Source organism: Perissodus microlepis, chromosome 20 (genome assembly GCF_051167445.1).
Source record: "Perissodus microlepis isolate ML-2025 ecotype Zambia chromosome 20, ASM5116744v1, whole genome shotgun sequence".
In the NCBI taxonomy this organism is placed as follows: Eukaryota; Metazoa; Chordata; class Actinopteri; order Cichliformes; family Cichlidae; genus Perissodus; species Perissodus microlepis.
Window position 1 is genome coordinate 26,818,769 of NC_140480.1, and position 24,012 is coordinate 26,842,780.

The following is a 24,012-nucleotide window of genomic DNA, read 5'->3' on the forward strand; positions in this document are numbered from 1 at the left end:
TAAAATGAAAAGTTTATACACAAACTCACGACATCTGTGTGTCTGCAATATCAATAATAATAATAATAATAATAATAATAATAATAATAATATAATAATAATCATCTGAACAAAAGAAAACAAAATATATTGGGATAAAGTGAGTTACAGTGAAGTTAACCTTAACTTGCAAAGAGGGAGAGAATGACAGAGGGAGGAATAAAACCAGGAGTCAAAAGGATGAGAGTTTAAAAAAAAAAAAAAAAAAAAGGAAAAAAATGGCATAGAAGGGAAGGAGAGAGGGAGGAAGCCAGGAGGTGCGGAGGTACATTTTGGGAAAGTAGCACCAAAAACATTAATGCCTGTTTTTAACACTTCCCAAAATTTACTTATTTAAAATGCATGTCCCCTCAAAACAGCATCAAACACGAGATTTGAAACAACTACAAAAAAAAAAAAAAAAAAAAGAAAAAAAAAAGTATCCATGGCGCTGTTGTCTCAGATCAGTAGTCAAAATCCTCTACTGCAGCACAGCTTCAGGAGTCATGCCCAAACAACAGTCTAAAATAAACCCATAGCTTATCCAACTTCAACAAGTGACTCAAGTGAAGAGAAACTGCAAATGCCGGTCCTCGTGACAGGCTTCGCTTAAACTAGCTTTTAACACAGTTGGGATAACATAGCATACTGAAAGACCTCAGAGACAACTCTAGACCAAAGACGCTCCTATTACGGCAAGTCTCACATCTGTCAAGCACAGTCTTATTATGTTCACAGGAAGAATTCGTCCAGGGAAGGTGGAGAATAAAGTTTGGGTAAGACTGCGAGTCTGAACAACAACAACAACAACAACAACGAAAAAAAATAATAATAATAAAAAATCCGGACAAATGAGATACTGCGGTGTTATGGATGATACTGGAGTGTAGAAGAGTCACCACTCTTAGTGTCTGAATGCATAAATGAGGGGTGAGAAGGAAAGCAGAGCATAGGGGAGGTCCTGTATCTCTCTGTAACTTGATACAGTCTTCTGGCACAGAAAGCCCCTGTCCCTTCAGTTTTTCGGGCTAACTGACTGTAACGAAGCTCCAACGATGACTGCATCACAAAATCTATCAAAAAAATAAATAAATAAAGGTTAACACTAAGGTACTTTATGCATTTCAAGGTAAAAAGAAAAATCTAGAAAGGGGATATGATACCTCAGGATGGGTCTGGACAGGGGAGGGGGTGTGTCTGAAGGGGCAGGTTTTCTTTGTCTCCGAGGCATCCAGTGACCTTTGTCCTCCGTCCCCACTGCCCCCTCTGTGGCTCTTCCTCTTCCTTTTGGAGTCCTTGGTTCGCCCACGGCCTGCTCGTCTCTGCTCTTCAAGCTCAATCTGAGAGATGATGAAAGAAATGTAAAAAAAAAAAGAAAATAAAATAATAATAATAATCATCAGGGCTCTAGACTAACTTTTTGACATGGGTGCACCAGTACGCCTAACTTTAAAAATGTAGGCGTACCGGCACAAAAGTTAGGCGCACTCAAATTTTTCAACCGCATCGCTTATCACTGCAGTTTTACATGTGCACTTTCTTTGGGGGGGGGGGGGTGTCCATACAGATAATATTCATTTCTAAATTATTAACTAACAAACTTGTGCTTAAAGTGCTTTGTCAATATTGTAGAAAATGTTAAACTTAATCATCATCTTGGCCTCCTCTGACGACCTGTTTGCTGCTGTCTGTTACTGAAAGGCATTGGGGAGAGGGGACACTTGGGCACTGCATTTATTGCAGCACATAATGCGCTTTCTGGATACACTGTGCTTTTTCAGCGTTCAAAGATTGATGGCACTGTGTCAGAGCACTGACTATGAATTTCAGACAGATCAGGCCTTAACAAAAAAAAAAAAGTTATCAATCGTTCTTTTCATCTTTTCTCATTACCCACAGCTACATCCACTTCTGTCGGGCGTAGGCTGCTCACTAGGGCTGGGTATCATCACTGATTTCTATAATCCATTCGATTCCGGTTCTCAAAGTCCTGATTCGATTCAATTTAGCCTCAGACAGTCAGAAATATTATAATTCTGATCATTTATCAGTACTGATACATGTGAGACTTCATCAGAATTGTGAACATCACAGCACATGCCTTTGTGTGAAAGTAACTGAGAATAAAACACAGAAAAACATGAAGGAGATTTTCCTGGTCTGGCTTTTTATAGCAGATAACCTTAAAAATATTCTGCAATATTCTGCAATTTTGCATAATTTTAAGAAGTTTAAATTTCTTCAGTATTGAACAGCAAAAATTAGGCTTTCTTGTCCAAGGTCATTTAAGTGAAAAAAGAAAAAGACAGCACTGTAAACAACGGTAGACTGGTGGGTAATAAGCGAATGAATAATGCAGAAAACAGATTTGAGACGGGAAACTGTTCCTGAAGTACACAGAGAGAGCTGTGTATGAAGTGTAATTTTTATCGTGGTGAAAGCAAAACCGCAAAAGTCAGAGGGAATTTATGACGACATTGATCAAATGTGAAGCGCAGTTTGCTGCTTCTTTTGCTGCTGGCTCTGCGAATTTTGGTTGGAGAGAGACAAAACCTGCAGCTCAGAATCAGTGCAAAAAAGACGTAAACACAGAGCGGACCTGACGCATCAGAATCGCTAAGCTCCGACAGCGTATCCGTCTACGGGCCATCGGGTGAGAAAGCCGAGAAAGACAAAGCTGATTCTGATGCGTCGGGTCCGCTCTGTGTTTACGTCTTTGAGTGGAATCCGTTAATGAATTGATATCGCTTTATTCAAGCTACTCACCTCTCTTCCACCTGCACTTTCAACTGGACCACGGCCAATCAGAGAGGTCCCGCCCCTGACTATCTCTGATTGGTTTAGTCCACGATAGGGGCATAATGTGTGTCTGTTGTTGACCACACGGAGAGTTGCAGAGATTTTTTTTTTTTTTTTTTTTGTTACCCGAACAGTTGGTCACACACGACCAAATTTTTTTTTTTTTTTTTTTTTTTTTTTTATTCGCACCACTGAAAAATTTGGTCGCATCTAGAGTGCGACCAAATTGGTCGCACTCTAGAGCCCTGATAATGTAGCAGGTCAGAATAAAAAACATTCTGGAAATAATCTTGTAAAACCTGCAGAAGTTCAAACGCTTATGTTTTTACTAGTCATATGTGAGAAAAGACTGAACCAAAATCATCTGAACACTTTAGTCAAGACTGTCTGCACTGATAAGATACATAAGTGAAATTAAATATGGGGAATTCATCAGTTCTAACAGCAGTGTATAGCAATGTTCACCTATACAGAGCTGTGTTTTCATGTATGAGAATAGTTTGACTACTCAATGTCATTAGTTTCTGCTATTCCACATATCTACAGGTAAGTAGATGCCAGACACACGACATTGTGTCACTGAACAGAGACGATAACAGAGGCTTCAACTGCAACATTTTGTAGTAAAATTAAAGAAAGCGTTTTAGTAAAATATAAAAATATTGATGACGGGTTAAGCATTTGACCTAGATGTACTAAGGCTAATGCAGAGACCTGGACTGAATGTTCCTGCCTTTCCCGTCTATCCCAAAAGCCCTTGAAGTACATTTAAGCACAAGTTCAAGTAAATACAGTGATGTAATATTTTGGATTAGCCAGAACTGAACCTTTGCCTGTAAAACTGTATTAACTTTAACACCTGACAATTTACAGGGTTTCAAAATCTAAGATTTGACTCTTTTCTTAATGCATTTCAAATAAGGAATTGCACAAAGAAGACCAACACCACACATTCTTTGGGGCCAGAGGTACATGATGTTAGTCTTTTTGTGCTTTGGTCCTGGTTCTAGTTGCACATCGAAACCAAATGAGTTTTGGAAGATTAAAATTGAACTATACAGTCACTTTATTTTCCAGTACCTGTATGAGTGTGTGTAGTGTTTCTCTGGGTGGATCAGAGGCAGCTAGCAGGACTCTGTGGATGGTATGCATCTGATCTAGGGAAACCTCCAGCAGATCTCCTTCTAGCTGCAGCTCCTCCAGCCGGACCCTGGTGTCAGGGGAAAGCTCCACTACCTGACCTTTTAGCAAGGGCAGCAGGGCCAGCAGAGACCCTACACCTGAAAGGAAGGCAGATACACAGTCAGTACAGTGCACAACTTGACTTTTGGTTAAATTAAAATTAACATGCCACCTCACCTGTAACATTTGACTTCTTTTTGATGCCATTTTCACATCCACCCTGTCAAACGGGCACATGAACATATTAAAGATTTTGCCCTACTGGACAGCTCAGATTTGGTTTAATATAAAAATACACAAGAAGTTGATATAAGGAATTTACCTGTGTGCCATTGCTTTCCTTTGTGTTCTTTTTAGGTGAATTCTCCTCGGTTAAATCAATGACACCGTCGTCTCCTTCACCTCCCTCTGAGTCGGATAAAACAATAACCGAACTCCCTTCTGTCTCCTTCTCCACGCGCTTCTCCTTTTCTGGTTCATGATGAAGAGTTTCTTTGAGTTCTTGCAGCCTGTGAAGTACCTGCTGCACCTCAGGTGTCTCCAGTGCTTCCTTAGCTCGGCCCTGCCAAGTGATGGCCCTCTCTGTGAGACACTGCAGTGCTTCACCTTCAGGCAGACGCACGGGCAGCCTCTGCAGGGCTACAAGTAATGCCAGGATAGTTTCCAGGCGCGGGCGCCGTGACCGTTGGCACCGAGGACACAAGAAGCGCGAGTCCCAGTCCCACCAGCAAAGGGGGTTTATTGGTGGTCCAGAATAGGGTAGCAGGGAGGGGAAAGGAACACAGCCACCATGAAACCAGTCCTTACAGAGATGGCAGCGTAACTGAGGCGCACGAGGCTGCCCAGAGCACACGCAGACTGACTGGGGAGGGGTGTGGTTTCTGTTACCATTCTCTTTTACAGAGTTCTTGGAGAGGCCGCATGTGTCCGTCTCCATGGGATCATCCCAGCTCCCATTCTCCTTGTCCTCCTTACAACCTGCAATGCTAAGTCCAGATTTACGCATGTTCACCTTCTGTAACCTTAATAGCGCATCCTTTTCCTGGTGTTCCCCTTCTTTGAAAGCCATCACCTACAAACAGGGCATAGAAATAGATTTACCAGTTTAGCATAAAAAAAAGCATTAATAATAATGGAACTTAAACACTGAAAAAAAAAAACCCAAAACAAAACGAAACAAACAAAACAAAAAAAAACTAAAACAAAATCATATTCTGAATACTCACAATAGCTGCAGGGTCCCTCAAGTCCTGAGCAGAGAGTCCCAGAGTGTTGGTATCAGAATCATCCAAAGGATCATCCAGCGGCCCTGCCTGATCTCGCCTCTCTCTCCTTTTTGCACATGGACATAATACCTGCAGGGGGGAACGCAAAGTTTAATTAATGATTTCATGGAGGTCACAGCGCTGTACAAACCAAAATTAAATTAACTAGTACAACCTCAACACACAAGCATTTATTCAGATAATTATTTGTTTAGTAAGTATTCTGCTTTCAATTTTGGGATTCAGACATCTACTTTATCGATTCAACAATAAATGCCAAAAAAACAGTATAGGACAGCTCTAAATGACCTCTAGTAGACTGTGCTGACTGCTCTTCTTCAGGAAAGTCTTGCTGGCCTTGTCCCTCCACGAGTGTGCGCTGGTCACCTGCAGTTCCAGCTGCCTCAGCTCTTCCATGAAGACTGGTAGGTCTCTGCCAATAGCTACCAGGCCCTCCAAATCATCCATACATGGGTAATGCTCCCCATTCTACAACAACACAAACATTATTTAATAATTGCAGGTATTTCAAGTATAAATCAAACCATTAAAGTGGGAGGTAAGCTAAAAGAACATAGATATTTTTTTCCTCACCTGAATTTCCTCCAAGTCTGTTACCCATGCCCGAGCTCGAGTAAGGCACCCCTGTAGAGCCAAAATGTTGGGCAACGTGACTGGGATAAGTTGGGCCTCATTTACTATTGCCTCCAGGGTGGAGAGAGGGTGCTTTTGCCTGGAAGATCAGAACCCAAAAAATTCATTGATAGAATAGACAGAAACACTTGTAAAACAATAACACTCACTATGGCAGGGAATGTAAATTCTCTGGCCTGATTCGCCCGTCTCACCTTTGTTCGAGGCAGATCTGTGCCTTCTCTTCCCAACGTTCTGCAATCGTGAGTAGCTCCTGAAGCTCTGCCATGGCGGTCTCCACAGACACACTTTGGGGCACATTGCAGCCTGCTTCCATCAGGTTCCTCAACACATCCAGCGTCACTTCCTGCCTCTCACCTTCTTCTGTCCCAAGGGTGCACCTCACCTTGGCCAACCAATGGCCCTGTTCCTTTAGCCCCTGGAGTAAATTACATTCTGGAACCAAAACAGTCAGCTTGGCCCCTTCCTCCAACAAAGTTTGCAACTGCTCAGGGGGTGGCGAGTCCTTCCTCCAATCTTTGTCATTGATCAATACTTGAGCTCGGCTTTGGAAATCCTCCATTGCCCGCAGAACCGTCTGAAGAATCAGAGAGTACTGAGGTCAGGCTAACATCACTCACACTTTTAAGCAGAGACCCATTACAAGATTTTTTTTCTTTAGATCTCAGTCACACAGCTACAAAAAACAGTCTGTGAGCCCCTGAAAAAGCACAGATCACTAGAGAAAAATGTGTATTCCCCACCAGACTGGCAAGTTGCTGGGTCAAACTGGTCACAAAGAGGGTGCTGCTAACTGCTTTAGTCAATATAGGTCGCCTGTAGTTTGTATGAAGACACTAGGCATTTACTTTCCAAGTAGTAATTTGCAACTTTTATTTTAACAGCGATCATTATCAATTTCTAGTTTGACTCACACTTTAAGTTTCAATACTGCTTGGTGAGTAGTATACCACTTTCACATAGTGTCAGCTAGCAACCACTTGCAACTGTTCCGGGAATACAGGTTTTTCCCTTATGAATGGCGGTTGTCAGATAGTTATTCACAATCACAAGGGCTAAAGCCTTTGTGAATGAGGTTCTAATTGTAAATGACATAAATATGAAAAAGAAAAAAAACCCCAGAAGATTATTTGTTTTGTGTGAAATGTTACGTTAACTTCTTAATAATTCTGAATTCTCACCTTGACCCCCTCCAACTGGTTTATTACACAGGGCAGGTTTTGTATCGTCTCAACCAAGGACTTCAGCTCGTCCAGAGTCATCCTGTTTTCACTAAAAAAACAGAACTATGTCAGTGCATACAACCTAACGCTTTGTGCAAAACTTAAGCTTGGATTCTATCTTACCTAGTTGTTGAATTGCTGAGGAGCTCTGTACTTTTCTCTTGGCAGTGTGCTATATCTTTAAGAACAGTGTTGAGTTTTCTGAGGAGCTCATTGTCAGGAAACTTTTTCTCTGCTGCTTCCATCTTCAGCATCTCCAAGTAGTCAATTTCTGCAGTTCAACAGGCCTTTGGTGTTAGTATCGTCTTTTGAAATGATTATGTTTTACTGAAATTTCAAGGCTTTATGTAATTAATGCTGATTCCTCACCTATTTTGTTTCCTTCTTCCTGCTCAAGTGCCTCTTTTACTCTGTTGGCCCAAGAATCAAAGGACTCTGACCGAACTTTTAATCGATGTAACATGGCTAATAACTCATCCAGGGTGTACCTGTACCTGCAGAGTGAAGAGATAACAGAAAATAACACAGATGGTAGATGTATTAGAAAAGAAAAATACCACTGTATTTATTTTATGGCAATTGTATTTACACGTGCAAGCAAAAAACAACAACAACAACAACTGACAAATACCTGAGGTAGAGTTTTTCAGTGGGGCAGTTGCACAGATCCTGAGTGTGATAGAGACAGACCAGGCGCTCGGGACAGTTTGAGCAGGCCAGGGCAGAAAGGAAGCATGTGGTCTTACATTTATCACACTGTCTCTCATCATCAGGCAGCAGCTCAAAAGCCTCACGCTCTGCTTCGGTAATGCCCTGCAAGAAACAAGGTTTCCCATATTCTTAAATGAACATTAAATAATCATCAATACATAAATATTACTCAACTGAGGCATTATTTACTTATATGTGAATAAAATAAAGTTTGCTTCTGTGTCTCACCCTTTCCATCAGACTCTTTCGGAGCTTCCGCTCCTCCTGAACAATGATAAACATTTCCCGATGTGTAGCGGCAGCCAGATTAAGGTCTAGCTTCTCTGGGCTAGCAGCCATTTTACAGGTGAGCTCCTCATGGGAGAATACACAATATCTCCTAAGACGTCTGTAGTGCTCAATACAGGAACGACCAGCAGGCAGCTGAAAGAGACAGAAAAGTGATACTGATCGTGCAATATTGAAGGAGCAATGTGAAATGATAAGTTGGGACAGCGTAAACAGACATACCCAATCTGCAGTGCAGAAATTGACAGCTTCTGCAAAGTTATATCCCTGATTGAAGCCACTATGGTAGGCTCTGGGGAAAGTAATGACAAACTCCCCAGCACACTGATTGGTACGGACAACCTGCCAATCAGAAGCACAGCAATCAATTTAAAAACATAAATCTTTCTAACGTGTGTACATTGTTTCCCAGATGGTTGCTTGGGCAGTATATAATATGCATATATGAGCAATTGTTTATTTGTGCACCACAAAGACATTTAACAATCAAAAATTACATGTTTTTACTCTGCAATAGGGCTGTGCGATATGACCAAAATCTCATATCCCGATAGAAGACATTTATCGTCCCGACAACGATATATATTACACAAAAATTACATTTTCAGTAAATTCTGTGAATCTCGGTCAACTCAACTTGTGTGAAGTGTTTTCAGCTGGGCGTCATGTACCTGGAGTCGAGTGTTATGCAAGTTCAAATGGCCGCAATTTTCTTTGTGAGTATTTATTACATGGCGTGCTGCGAGGAAAAGCCTGTTCTTAAGTTTATTTTTTAGCACCTCACGACTCTTTTTAGCTTATCATCCGTAAACACCCTGCATACTATTTTACGTGATTCAGCTTATTTTGAAAAATCTCAACAAGATCTTCAGATTTATTTTGAAAGGTTCATGTGAAAAATAAACAAGCGGACGGCGGAGCCACGCAATGGTTTTACCATTGTTGTTGCTAACGACAAAGCATAAAAACAGTCGCTTGTGCGTCTGTTGCCGTAAACAGTTTATTTTTGCGACACCCCGAAACAAACGATAGCGTAAAATGAAACGATAGACGTTTTCATATCGTCATCCGATATATATCGTTATATCAAACAGCCCTACTCTGCAAGTTGCCAAGTTGCTGACAAATACTTGGACAGTACAATCAGTGCTTCTCCAGTGTAGCCAGTGTGAGATCAGTGGCACATAAACAAGCTACAAGGTGTGGTTAGAGTGCCCAGCCAATTAACAGAGCAGAAGATTATCAATGACTACAGTATGACAATGTTAAACAACTGATGTTACTAATGCACAACAACATTTGTACTGCTGATTCTGAGATGTGAGGATGCCACCCACCACTTCCCACCACAGCACCCCCATACAGAGATTGTCAGGGGAATCTTTGCTGTGTGACAGGAAGATGTAAACAGGCAAGGTGGAAAACAGCTGCACAAACTACTGCTGCTTGTCTGTACTTTGAAGTAGAAAATGTGCAGCTGTATGCCCGCTGTAACCATTCAACCAGAGCAATACATAACCACATTTTGCATGGGTGTGAGGACGTTAATCCGCTTCTGCTAACAATGTCAACGTTACCCACACTTGGCAAACTGATAATATGACATTGGGTGTGCGCAATGTTTTGTATGATGCAAACCACCACTTGTTTTAGCCTCATTTAACATTGAATTCAGTTTGATTAATGGAAACTGTGATTAATGGTTTCAAATGTCTTTTAAATACACATTCAATATTTGTGATCATGTCTGAGTCAGCCTGTGTGAGATGTCTAGCAGTGACTGAACTTTCAAAATAAAAGCAAACTGATTGTCTAATCGTGGATGGTGATGTTCTTTCAGACAGGGTGGGGTGGGGGGCATTTAAATGCCTCTGAGGCCTACTAAAGTAAACTCCATGTGTAGGAAACACTGGTGTATGTGATTTGATGTGACACTGACCGGGACACCATGAGCCATGAGAATATTTGGGTTCATGATGGTGACCAGCTGATGCAGGAGGTCAGGCTGGAACTCAAACAGCTCTGGTGTTAGCTTCTTCATAACCTCCTCAAGTCGCTCAGCTGCCATAGAGGGAACCCCATACCAAGTCTTGGGTTCACCCCTAGAGATGGAAGATACATGGGGAGTGAAGGGGAGAGATTGCAAAGTTAGTCTTTCTCTAAAGTACACGTACAAATGACATACAGTCTCTGCACTTAAAAGCTTCCTGGACAAATGCATTGAGCATGCTGTACCAGTGCAGGTAGTTGATGGAGTAGCTCCAGTGATCCTCAATGTGCCAGCAGAAAGCTGAGAACACCATGCCCACGTAGAGCCATGGCACCTTCATCCCAGAGATGTCTCCATTAATATGGCACAGGAGTGACTGCTCTAGCACAGGCATCACATTCAAGTTCCACCCACAGCGGGCATATTCCTGACCAAAAAGAAAGAACAAACAAAAACAACCAAAAAACATGGTTATGAACAACTTTAATGATTAGAGATTGGCAACATTTAGTATTTTAAAGCAAAAATGGCAGAGATACACTGGTGTCTGTCTCTCCAAATGGAATAAACTGCAGCGTTTTCTTCTCAAATAAAACATTTGGTCAATTAAATACTGATAAATATTTATATTTAAAAAGAAATTGTTGTACTTTGGACCAAAGGTAAAATCAAAAGAAGTAATTTAATTAAATAATCTTGAACTGCGACAAATTATAATTGACTTTTTTGACAAAAATTATTATAAAGAAAGTAAATCAGTCGAAAATGTAAATAAACGTCACACTGTAGAATTACATGGAACGCACAGCATGTGCAGCAGCAGCTTTGATGTGTCTTCACTGTAGGTTACCAGCAATTTTCATTTAAGCGTCTGTTGTACTACATTTAGCAGAAAAACGTTTTCTGATGTAGCTGCAGTTTTACTTTTGAAACATTTTAAAGGATGTTTGTGATTTTTTTCCCCACCTTTATCATCTTAACTCTGAATTAGGTAGGGATTAGTTTCACACAAAATCCATTCTACAGTGGTGTTTTGTGGATACACTAACTACTTTCGGGCTTTTTCAGTTGACAAGATTTTCAACAGTTAATCTAAAGCCGGATACTGCAATCATCACTCAAACAAAGACTGCCAATGAAAAACTGAGCTTAGCAAATAAGAAAAACAATGCACGTACCTCCTCTTCCTTTGTGAGCTTCCTCTTGCCATTGTTCATTGGGAAGCCACTACCAAACTCTTTGGAGTGTATGTCTGCTCCATATTCAACAGTCACGTCTTCCTCAATACTACTTACTAATCGCCAGAATTCTCTCTCTACGAGCTCAGTGGGGACCATCTATACAGGCAAAAAATATAAACGCTAGAGATTAGCCTCTCTCCATTTTAATCACTGAAGGGGGAATCATGATTCATAATGAAAAGCAAATGATACACTCACATGGACAGGCATGTTGAAGTAATCTGCTTTGAAAGTATCTGCCATTTCCCCAAAACTCTGCAGTGTGTACTCCCGTGTCGCTTGCTCAAAGCCAAAGGCTTCTGTGGGTTTTTTACACTCCTAAAAACATTAATTCAAAAAACAAAACAAGATGACACATAAAGAAAATCAAAACATCTAAGAGTCTTGCAGATTAAAAGGCAAACACATGCTTTTAAACATTCTTACGTACTTCTGCCACACACTTAGGGCATCGCCAGTTGCCCTTGGGAGGATCGGCAAGTGGGGGTAGTAGACAGTAAGTGTGGTAGTTGTCATCACAGCCGTCACATAGCATTAGCTTCTCGTCATCGTCTCCCCGACCACACATCCGACACACAAAAGAATCCACCTTTGAAAGTCAGTGATTAAAATAACATTAATCACAAGGCTTGGAGCCAAATGATGCCAACTTTGAACCGAACATCTGAAAAACAGGTTCCTGGGAACCAAAGCAGTGATTCTCGCAAAAGTTCTAAAGAATACCACCTACCTTGTTTACAGGGCTGAATAATCATTTATGCTATAATGTAATTAGATATCACATTTATCACAATTTTAACTGCCACAATGGAGTAATCACTAACTCTACTTACACACTGAGGATTGTTGAGATTGCGTCTAAGGCGCATTGTCATTTTGGTGCAAGGTGTATCATCTTCCTCCTCTTTATGTCCTTTCCCATTCTCTTCCGCTGGTTCTTCTTTCTTCACTGCCATCTTTACTGTAACACTAGGAGGAGGAAGCTGTGGGCCTGATGAGCTCCCATCACTCTGTCTCTCTTGAGGGTCCAGGGGCTCTGATTTGACTGAGGTGTCACTCAAAGGAGGTGGTATGTTGTCCTTGACGGTAACAGTTTGAGGCAACTCATCTAAAAACAGGAGGCAGAATCGCTCAGAGTCAGATGTGGTCATTTATCACAAGACAAGTAAAATTTATATTGTGTGAGATGACTGGATGATTATAGCACACAAAAAACAAGCTTCACAATATGTCCATTTATTCAACTGTCCAATTATTGACTGGTGCCACGCCATCCCCCCCCCTCGAATTACTAGTGCCAAGATACACAAGCCAAAATTCATGGGCCTCAAATAAAAAATTTTTTTTTAAAAAGCTGTTTAATAAAGTTATAGTAATGATACCTTTCTTTCTGATGCCCTTGTCCCTTGCCACCAGTCCAAGTCCCATCATCTTAGGTCCTGCACCATAAATCTGTAACTTCTTCAATTCTGGGTTCTTCTCTATGTCTTCCTCTGTTGGTTCAGGCTGTGGACAGAAGTAGTCTTTTACAAATCAGAAAGCAAGAAACAGACAGCAGCTACTCCTCAAAGCACAAAGAGCAAGCAGAACATACAGTTAAAACATGAGAGCGTAGCAATGCATCACAAGAAGGGATTATTCTAGGTTAGAAAGTAAGGAAAAGTTAACCTACATCACAGTGAAGCTTAAAGGTTAAGACCCATCACCATCACACACATCAACAGCAGATGCAACCATTCATTTAAGTGGAGGGCACTGGTAAGGATTTTAAGTTATGTCATCTATTTAGTCAACTCAGGTTGATTATTAGTTTTACGATTCGGGTGAGAACACAAATCAATAGCAGACATACAGAGTAGATTAGGGCTGCCATTCACAATTATTTTTTTAAAGGGTAAATGGATTTTGAAAAGAGCAATGTCAAAGGCAGGAATGCATCTCAGACACAAAGTTTCATGCTCATATAACACAGATAAGCCATTTTAGCATCTAAAGCTGTGCTAAAACATCCCAAAAACAGATATTATTTAGTTTTCCATTCCTATTGGATGTTTTAACTTCAGAAAAACTGCAGCAAAATGACATCACATTACAGCAAAACATGAAAACTACAAATTAGTGTAGCCACATTCTGGACTATACTGCATCTGGGAGGTTTAGAACATGGAGAAATCCAATTTAATCAAAATACTACCTGCACATAATATTAATGGGGGGTGAATATTTTAGGACAGTGATCAGATTTTCAGTTTGCAGACTGCACACAACACATGCATGACCAGCAATGCTGACAAAACCATAGCAGGCCCTAATGTCACAATTAAATAGAATTATTGTTTTAAAAAAAGAAAGACACAAAAGTATTTCTTGTTTAGAACAGCCATTCCAAACAAACATAACATCTTCTCATAACATCCATTTAAGAGGTTTCCTCAGTCAGTTTAGTCCCAATCATGAAAGGATTTGGTGAAAACTTGCCCAACCCCCACTTTTTGCACACAGGTGTGCACTAAGAATCCAGTAAACCACATTCAAACCACAACCTGTCTTCCAACAAGACAGTTCATGTTTGCATATCATACCAATACTATTGCCAATCACAGCACAAAAACTGTACATAAACAATACCAAAGACTCAAAATTTCTTTAGATAAGAGGTCAAGACATTACAAGTAGGGCTGCCACGATTAGTCGACTAGTCACGATTACGTCGACTATCAAAATCGTCGAAGACTGATTTAATAGTCGACGCGTCGTTTGAAGCTTTGTTAGATCCCAAAAGACGCAGGAATAAGTAGTGGGATTTAAGAGTGTAATAACGGACTGAAACAGAAGATGGCAGCACTGCATGTACAAGGATGCCAGCTGCCGTTAAACCCAGAAGAAGTAGCTCTGTCCCAGAATTCATAGCGCAGCCCAGCTCAGTTTCCAACAATGGCGGTAGCTAGTTTTAATATTACTCTTATTATTCTTTCTGGGTCACAAAATAAACGTTTAACATATTTTCAGGCGAGAATGTAGCTTTGTAAACCTCAAATATCTGCTCAGTTTATCAAGACACCACATATTTTCAAAAGCGCTCCGACGTTTTCAGAGACGTCTGTTACCCACTAGCTTGATAGCGAGCCGGGGGCAAGGCTCACTAGAGCCGTGAGAACACCGGACTCCCGGCAAATCGTTTTCAAACCCACCGCCGTCTTTTGCTACTCAGGTTAAATATATAGAAGTCACTTAGATAACTTAATAATGTTATTGTTTGGCTTTTTCAGTGTTTTATTTGTTCCTGAGTAAATCGGTTTGGCTGAGATTAAAGTTATAGTTTTTACACAGCTGAATAAACGTCAAGCAGACAGCTGATTATCAGAAGTGTGAGATGCTCGAGAATATACTCCGGTGTCCTATTTTAGATAGCAAGGAGTTTATTAAACTTCACCGAAACAATCTGCAAATTTCATTAAAATTTAATAAACTATCATCTTGTCTTTATTTTTAGTTAGCACATACCTTAAACACTTAAAGCTGTCAGCTAATGATAGTTATATAAGAGCAGATGCTGCTGGTGCAATAAGCTGTACATTTTACCTCCAATGGATGATGATCTGATTAGTCGACTAATCGCAAAAATAATCGGTGACTAGTCGACTATCAAAATAATCGTTTGTGGCAGCCCTAATTACAAGGAAAAAAAGTTAGAAATTTAATCAAAAAGGATTAAAAATATTTTCCACCTGTGTGCAGTTGTACTCCCTTTAACTGACAAATGTAGCTTTGGCCACCTAAAACATTACCTATATTGTCCTTGTGCACAATGCAAGCACCTTTTTCAGTCAGCCAAACCCTGTGGACTGAACGCAACAGACGTCAAAGCAGATGAAAAGGGCTTGAGGTTGTTGAGCAATCACTCTTTGATCTGAGGCCTGTACTACAAAGCAAAGTTTGGGCTTCAGGTTCAACTATGGAGCTAAAGTCTTTGAGCTTATTCACCGCTTATGCTTAATTTACGCTACCACGGTTGTGTCCGTTTGCAGAAGTATTTGACTATAGAGAAGGATTTTCAACCAGCACAAAAGTACTCCCATGCAGTGATTCAAAATCCCAACTACATGCTGCTCAATGTGGATAACTCTGCGTATTGGTCGAAATCTGATTGAGATTGAGAAGTGGGCGAGAGAAGGGAGTGACACTGAGGGCTCATCAGGAATGAGAGGAGTGCAACAAAAAGAATAAAATCAGAAAGTAATCACAAGTAATAAAATACAGACAGTGGCTACAGCGAGCACTTCATTGTTTTTAATACTTTTTCACTTCAGCTCTTTGTATGTTACAACTTTTACTCATCTCCACGGCTGGCTCATAGACCAACAACAGCACACAAGCAAGAGTAGCCCTCGGACCAGTTGCACCGCATATTTTTGTTACTGCCCCATCTAACAACAGATGCTCTCTGCAGGTAGACAAGCAGTCCAAAGCTGCCAATGGACTTCCCACACGCTACCACTGCTGAAACATAATTTCCCCAATAGTGTGTTTCTACTGCCATGGTAAGCTACCTCTACCAGAGCAGGTCATGTTTGGGAATAAGAGTTGAACATCAACAAACACCACCAGCTAGTGACTAATCAATTCTGTCAAATATAGTGCATGTTGTGAAAGCATCTATAATTTAAAGAATTATCTAAAGTCTTTCCTTCATGAGGAGCAGTAAGAAATAGCCTTTAGAGCAAATATATTTCTAGATTTTTTTTTTATTTTTTATTTTTTTTAAAAACACTGCACCTGTTAATCTTTGTAATCACATATGCTGTAAACACTAGACAGAAAAACACCGGGGTGCCTTATTGAGTTGACAGACACCTTCGTGTGATTTAGTGCGACTGCAGATAGGGTAAGTGAAGCCAAATAAAGAACAGACATACTGGATATGCCTCACTTGCTTCATAGTACAGGCCCCCTGATCTCAAATGGGCAAAACCACCTAGACGACAACAATATGTTCAGAATGGCGCTTATTTATTTTAGTGCTTGAGTGCATTAAGAATCCAATATTTCGCTGTCTGCTGTCAAAATATAGTGCTTGGTAAGTGAAACCCTGTTAAATTAAACCTAGCTGGTTCTTCAGTGTGAGTGCACTCAAAAAAAGAACACATGCAGTCACACTGTTAACTGCTGTAATGAGGGAGCAAGCCAACACAGCGCAAGTGAAAAGGCACAGACATCCCAGCAACAAAGCATCACAAGCCAATTACTACCACACAGAAATAGCATGAGTGAAATAGAGAAGACTAGAGAGCACAACAGCCCAAAAACGAGACTAGAAAAATTTGTTTGTCAATATTGTCTATAATGAACCGTTTTAGTTAGGGCCTTGGAAGAATGAATACAAGAATGACACTGCTGTTGAGAACCAAAGTCCAATCCCCTTGAATTTTTAAAATAATATAATGTCTAGAAACACATCGATAGCATTATAAAACACTTCTGTCCAAGATGAGACTACACGGTCTCATAGTCCTAGAGCAATTTTAAGAAAAAGACCAAAGGGCTTAAATAAGAAGAAAAGAAGTCAGGGAAGTTTCTCTGCATTCAGTGTAAATCAATATGGAGATTTAACAAGAGAAGGCTTTTTATGGCAACAGTTCTGTGACCATATTATGGGCTGGCACCCCCACACTGAGAAGGGATGATTGCATGTTAATGAAAATGTTTTAGTGGTTAATTATAAAAACAAAAGAAAACAAAAAAATCAAACATTTAGACAACTTCAAAGGGGGTATGGTGGTCTAGGAAAAGAGTGGGGACGTAAAGGGAGCTCATATGCTCAAGAGGCAGTACCGCAGAGATGAGTTGAGAGCCAGTGGTGAGAGGATGGGGGGCCAGATCCTCTGGACCCTGCAAAGGGAGACAATAACAGCAACAATAAACTAAGACAAGAGGAAAACAGGAGATGAAAGAGGAAGGGAGAGAGCCTGGAGAGAACAACCAGTAGTTGTAGAGAAAAAAACAAAAACAAAAAAAAAAACCCAGTGGGACATTATGAGTCCAGGATCACATCTTATGTAGGATGTACAATTTTAGATCTAATAGGAGCTACTGAGGATTGCCATTTTAGCTGAGGTTTGTTTTATTGCACGACACTTGGAATGCAGTCTAAAAAAATGAAGTTTTTCTAGATTAGCTTTTCTAGAGAGATAGAGATATTTGCAAATACAGAATTAAACAATATTGTTTATATTGACATAGCGCGATATCAATTATTTTACACAGAGACTTTTTTAGTAAAGCTGTGCTTGTGAACCCTCCAACTCATGCTCATTCTCAAAGTTCACCTACCGCATGGAGGGAAAATTTGAAGGTTTATGTCTGTGCAGTTTGTAGTCATCAAGTTCATCGTAGTCTAAGGGGCTTGGAAGGAAGCGCCTGGACTTAAGGTCCATGTCGCAAAAGCCAACCAAGTATGATGACTTGCATAAGCATTGCTTATTTTGAAATTGCTGTTGTCAGTGAAGTCTGGTGGAGTCACAGCTTCCCTTTCTTGTCAGAAAGATTTGTCTGACAGCAGGTAAAGTGGTGAAGACACTTACACTGATATCGATTTCTTATAGATGGCTAAAATTCATGATGCCATCAACCTCGTCCATAGCCACAAATGACTTCAGTTGGGTGTTCTTGTCTGCTTTTGTATATCGACTGAAGGTAATATGAATTATTGCGCACACACACACACACACACACACACACACACACACACACACTTTAATGAACTGAACTCTAAGTGAAAACTGCTTTGGGTCTCTAGAATAAGTGCAGAATTTCCTGGAAATTGCAGTAAACTGGCAGAGAAACAAACTGCTTTTAAATAGGACCCATGAAATTAATATTATTACATTTTTTGTTGAGCAACCTGGTGATAAAAATGCGTTTGACATCTCCCCTGTTGCTTCTGAAGAATATTGTGAGGCATATATCACTTTTAGTATAAATATTTAATATATGATTTTTGGGGACAAATTACCCAGCCCAAGTCTGAACATGTGCTCAAAACTGGACGTGTTCAAATCCCAGTATAGTGCTGTATAAAAGCTGAAAGAAAACCATGCATTGAATAGGATATAAAGCACATTTTTAGGCAGTAATCACCGTCAGTTAACTCGTCACAACTGCACACATTAATTTTCGAAATTGTTTGTTCTCAAACTTAAATGTGCAAAATAAAAATGTAGTCCAGCATAAAAAAAATAAAGAAAATTAAAATCTACAGGCAGCCATGCTGCATCTAAGTAGAAGCAGATGTGAATGTAGGTTTGTCCAAAAGTTGGGTTGTAGATTAGTAAAAATTATTAAAGATAAATAAATAAAAATATACTGTGCATTTACTTGGGTGACTGGAGAAAGTGCAAGAAACAGATCAGAGAACAACATAATAGTGCAAAGAGGAGCGACAGCAGAGGAAAGCAAAGCAGCGCGACAGGATGGAGAATAAGCAAACTATGATGCGCTCTGAGTGCACTCTCATTTTCCAGATACAACTGATTCACATGGGTACATAAAGGACTTGGAAACAGTAGCATGACAGCATGGTCCACTCAATAAGATTTTCAAACACTTGCAGTGTAAATGGTGTGCCTGCAGTGATGGAAGCACTGTTATTTCTTTGCAAAATGATCACAGAAGTAGAAAGTGAACTGTTAAATGACACTAAAATTTAAGCATGACGGAACAGACTTCTGAATTCACTGTTACTTCTAGATTGAACAATAAAAAATGCGCAGATAACTATGTTACACTTCGATTTAAAATGTTGTAATGCAAGATAGATGTTTACTTTGATTTTTCTAATTTAGTTGCATAATTTAAGTCCTCCTAGAAAAGTTTCTTAGGTTTGCACTTGCTAATTTTATGCATCTTTCCAGTAAATGTAACCAGCGCTGATTGTACTGCTGTTTATTTTGACCACAACACTTTCTACATAAGACGTTTTTTAAGTCACAACAGTCACATTTTTCTTCCCTTATATAATTATAAATAAGCCCAATCAGGCTGCCTGAAAACTACATGAATACCAGGTGGTCACACACACAGGTTAAATTGGACTACGTTAAAACCACGCTGCTGCTGAAACAGACTAGATTAACCAAACCAACACGAGTTTTGCATTGCTTTACAAACAACTTTTTCTGTGGTGGACAGTTTCTTTTTGAGGCAGCAAGCCTATTTGAAAATGTGATTCAACAAATGCCATTTATGTAACCAAAATATACATCAACAGAGTTATTGGTCACAGAGGTATGCAAATATACTCAAAGAGCATTAAGGACTGATAGTCTCACTCACGTCAGGCTGGCAGCGGTTTGCTCTGCGTCCGTAACTGCTGATTTTGGATGGCTGCACCGACTGTCGTAGGGGAATGGAGTGAGGCTTGTACTCTTTGTCCACATCTTCCCCATCATAGTGCTTCGGCTTACAGTGCTGGTAAGTGTTTGGTTTTTTTAAGGAAAGAAAAAAATTTAATTTATTAATAATATTCACAGATAAATTCAATTTGATGGCTGTCTATTAACTGATCACCCCATGTACCAAGAGACCAGAATGTAGAGCATTACCTGCAAGCTGGTACCAGATTGGAACATTTCATAGGGGTAGACAATCCTCTCATAGTGTGAGCGCAGCAGAGAACCGATGTTCTTGCCCGGAGGGTAGCCAAGCCTCTGCGCAATGCGAGCCCAGCGCCGCTCCTTACAGACCATCTCAAAACCTCCTTCATCCGTCACAATCTTTGGCAGAAATATATTTTTACCCATACTTTTTACAAACTGAACAATTTAAAAATATATGAAGTATATATTTTGAGTTAAATTTTTTTTATTTATACTCACCTTTGACAGGCTGAAAAGATCAAGAATGCGCCTTTCAATATGTGGAATTTTTAAAGAAGATCCCTGAATCTCCCAAAATCTGGCGATGCGGTCCAAATAATTAAGCTTCACTCTTGTCTCCGCCTAAAAACCGATGTATGGGGAAAACACCACAATTACTATAGCCTTTTCCACCCAAATAAATTACTGACAAATAAAGAAATTAAAAAAAAAAAAAAAAAACACAAGGGGAGGGGGGGACTCACCTCTAATTCATTAAGCCTCTGAATACGAGGTGTGAAGTGAAAACTATCCAGCTCCACTGAAAATGGAGGCTGCCAGTCCTATTTAGTAGGAAAGACATTCAATTAGAACATGTGTGCCTATGTGCTAAATCAAACTTGTGCTATATCTTGCAACAGACTATTCAGAGAGGTAAGAAAAAGAATAAAAGAGCATGGGAGAAAGGGAACACTGAGCCTATTTTGGACTTATTTGGGTTTAATGGCTTTTGGGCTCAAGAACTTGGCACAGCTTTAACCAGAAAGGATGGTTAAGGGCTTTCACTCAAGAGTAAGTGAAGCTCAAGCTGTCCACAATAATAGGCCTATCTCTGCTCTTATCAATTCTGAAGAAATTATAATACAGATTAAAAAAAAAACAACAAAAAAACAAAACACCACTGCAGGTAATTTGACTAGCACTTATAATAGCTCCTATTTGTATAACTTTTGACCAAGCCCTAAATATGAATGAGAAAAGCAAATTAGATTTAGTGGACATATACACAACTAAACGCAAGTGTAATCCTCCTTCAGGAGCAACATACATAGACATTTTAATTAATACTGTACATAGGATTCCAGAGTCATGGAATTTAAAAACGACAATAAAATTGAAGAAAAATAAATAATTAAATACATAAATACAACATAAACCAAGTATAAGCAAGTATTTACTGGTGGAGGACGAATTTTACAGATCCCAGATTTCTCTGCAATTGGACGTATCTTGGCGATGTAGCCTAGGGGATCCTGAAACTCCTCCCATGACGGCTCAAATACTGGACACTCCGGAGGAGGCACAAATTCTTCCCCTTCCATCGCCCTGACAATAGGGAAATTGTCAAATCATACAAGTTAATAAACTCTAGCCCACTTAGTAATGTGCATGGTAGCAATAATACGGAATGTGAAAAATATTTTATGTACATGAGTCTGTTAGTGTACACACAGCAATTTGAATACCCCCGGACCCAATTCATGACCTAATGACCTTTATAGATACTACAGGACACTCCAGAGTCAAGAATACTCACAAAACTATAAATCAGTGTCATCATCATATTTACATACATGTTGAATACTTCATTAAATGTTCTCATTGACAGAAAATAAGAACAAGTGGGCGGGCTGGTGACGTCAATTTTTGCAAAGGTATTCAGGAATGTCAACTTCCCCCCTTTCAGGTTAAATCTTTGATATGTAAATTGTACTTGCACATCAGAAAAAAAAGACCCATACATGCGCAAATAGCCTATTTGCTTAGTCTTGCCAAATCATCACTTCCTTTTTCTGCTCTCAGGTTTACATATATACAGATGTGTGATGATCATGTTAAAAAACACTATTTCTAGTATTCACAACAGTTTACACATTTCTTAATAATAACATATATCATGCTGGGAAATCCCAGGACTATGATTTGTTTTTTACCCTTGAAGTGCTCCTTGTTAAAAACCCCTCCCCCATCATCAGACAACAAAACAAATGCCATGGTCTGGTAGGTCTAAAGGCCCAGTGTTGGAAGGGGCTAAGGTTTTAAGTTCTTCTTTATCATTTGGGCTACACAAGAATAATTAAATTTGATAAAACACACGAGTAATTTCTATATGAAAATGACCAAGAAGCACTGTGGTCAATGTGTACATTAAATATCTGTACCAGCCTGCAAAAAGTGTCGATCTAGTGCCTTAGCTTTTCAACGTTTCTATTTTTATGTTATTGAAATAAAAATAGAAAAGGAACTTGAAGCTGGGACTTCAGTAACATATTTCACATCCATCTAATCCCAAACAATGGCGTGGAGGCCATGAACCCTCAGATACAGAAGGCCTTGCAGCTATCACCACTCATGAGTGGGCTGGATTAGATTACTAAATATGACAAATACAATAACCTCTTTACAGAAGCCAAAGAATCCCATCTAAACACCACTATTAAATAACACATGTAACTATTAGGTTACAACTGTTAGCTTCTACCAACTAAACTTAACATAACTGACGTTTAAACGAACCTTACCTTCAACCAGAAGCGTAACGACAGAAATAAATTATCAGAAAATGCCTCCAGTTCCGTTATTTATAGTGGGTTAGCTATGTGTCATTCATTTCTCATCTTCTGTCACCTAGGAACTCTATTTGTGTCTATTGTCCGGCTATCAGAGGCGATAACGCAGCTTGTGGCTAAACGCTAGCACCGAGGCCTGCACTTTTTTCTCAGCTCCGTCCCATCGCCACCCACAGTGGAAGGTAACTAGCCTTAGTTAGCTAACTGGGCGGCTGAAAAAACTAAGTCAATACTACAGCCGCAGACCAGCTAACCTACATAATGTCGCTGAAGTCGACGCCAACACGCAGCTAGTGAACATTAATCGTATATATGCAAGTTGATATGCAGTTATCTGTTGATCTGATTACACTACAACATCTCGCTGCATTCCCGTGACTGACCCGAAGACACCTCGATGTCCCGGGGTATGATAGGGATTGTGGCCGCTCTCCTTCCTCTGTTGTTGTGATGACTGGTGGCTTAGCTAACGATGGCCAGCTGTGCTCGGTCCAGTTGGCTAGCTACCGCTGCTAGCAAAGTTGACCGTTTTTTTTTAGCTTCAGCTCTCCATATACTCCGGTCTGTCAAGCATACGGGCTCAAAACATGGATTGCTGATGTTCGTTTAATACTAAACGAGGTTCTCAAACTTTGTCAATTATGTCGTTATCAGTCATTTTCCGATCAACATCATTACTCTCCTCAGGCCATCCTATCTTTCTTGACGAGACGCCATCTTAGCTTTTTTTCTCACGACCGAAGTACAACCTCAAATCTCTCACGTCTCTCACGTTTACTCCCTGAAAGTAGTACCCACGTAGGCAAAACACAAAGCATGTAATTGCTGCGCGACCAGTTGGGGAAGAAGTAGGTCAGAAGAAGGGAGGTTCCACTGTGTATTTAAGGGAGGAAAAAAGAAAAAAAAGTTCACATCTGTGACGCCTGCGCTTCCGCAGCACATTAACAAGTCACTGATAATGATCAGCACGATAGTGCTCTTCCGTTCTCTTCCAGAATTTCGGAAGGAATACGAAACATTAAATGTTAGCAGAAAAATGACAAGCTTAATAATGAAAAAAATAAACAAACAAATCAATAACAGTATCAGACTTTCACCAGGTTGGTTCCTGGTTATTTATTGCCGTGCAGATCTTCCTGAAAGTTTACCATCAGGCAACACCCTTTTGTCGTGAAAAAGAAAGTTATGGTAAATAGGCTGTACTTATAAAGCACTTTCCTCGCACTTTAAGCTCTCAAGTGCTTTCATACTACAAGCCTCGTACATCCCTTCATTTACACACTCACTACATTTATATACACACACAGACACTCTGTTGGATGAATTTAGGCAGGAGTCAACAACTGAATCATCGACCTGAGTGGTAGACAACTCAGGCTACCTACTGAGCCACAGCCATGTGAGATAAGGCTCTATGTAGTCCTATGAAAAATAAAGT

The 24,012-nt window shown here is 40.0% G+C and overlaps 1 protein-coding gene across 3 annotated transcripts in view; it reads right to left on the reverse strand.

Moving 5' to 3' along the window:
• Positions 1–23,469, reverse strand: part of kdm5c (lysine demethylase 5C) — a 23,533-nt gene extending 64 nt beyond the window's left edge. The window contains exons 1-29 of one of the 3 annotated variants that reach the window (XM_084917084.1): positions 22,958–23,469; positions 21,183–21,330; positions 20,490–20,567; positions 20,245–20,367; positions 19,972–20,142; positions 19,703–19,837; positions 17,204–17,260; positions 12,754–12,877; positions 12,205–12,479; positions 11,802–11,960; positions 11,570–11,689; positions 11,309–11,467; positions 10,376–10,557; positions 10,080–10,242; positions 8,363–8,482; positions 8,081–8,275; positions 7,773–7,954; positions 7,511–7,635; positions 7,265–7,412; positions 7,100–7,190; positions 6,113–6,495; positions 5,859–5,997; positions 5,574–5,753; positions 5,226–5,354; positions 4,322–5,071; positions 4,177–4,219; positions 3,898–4,097; positions 1,182–1,358; positions 1–1,091 (exon numbers count right to left, since the gene is read on the reverse strand). The exon at positions 1–1,091 is cut by the window's left edge and continues 64 nt beyond it. In XM_084917084.1, coding sequence (XP_084773210.1) covers positions 1,083–1,091; positions 1,182–1,358; positions 3,898–4,097; positions 4,177–4,219; positions 4,322–5,071; positions 5,226–5,354; positions 5,574–5,753; positions 5,859–5,997; positions 6,113–6,495; positions 7,100–7,190; positions 7,265–7,412; positions 7,511–7,635; positions 7,773–7,954; positions 8,081–8,275; positions 8,363–8,482; positions 10,080–10,242; positions 10,376–10,557; positions 11,309–11,467; positions 11,570–11,689; positions 11,802–11,960; positions 12,205–12,479; positions 12,754–12,877; positions 17,204–17,260; positions 19,703–19,837; positions 19,972–20,142; positions 20,245–20,367; positions 20,490–20,567; positions 21,183–21,326 — 4,761 coding nt within the window. In that variant the 5' untranslated portion in view covers positions 21,327–21,330; positions 22,958–23,469 and the 3' untranslated portion in view covers positions 1–1,082. Of the gene's footprint in view, positions 1,092–1,181; positions 1,359–3,897; positions 4,098–4,176; positions 4,220–4,321; positions 5,072–5,225; positions 5,355–5,573; positions 5,754–5,858; positions 5,998–6,112; positions 6,496–7,099; positions 7,191–7,264; positions 7,413–7,510; positions 7,636–7,772; positions 7,955–8,080; positions 8,276–8,362; positions 8,483–10,079; positions 10,243–10,375; positions 10,558–11,308; positions 11,468–11,569; positions 11,690–11,801; positions 11,961–12,204; positions 12,480–12,753; positions 12,878–17,203; positions 17,261–19,702; positions 19,838–19,971; positions 20,143–20,244; positions 20,368–20,489; positions 20,568–21,182; positions 21,331–22,526 lie in introns of all 3 variants that reach the window. The other 2 variants (XM_084917085.1, XM_084917086.1) reach the window with 2 other exon arrangements.
• Positions 23,470–24,012: the final 543 nt, after the last annotated feature.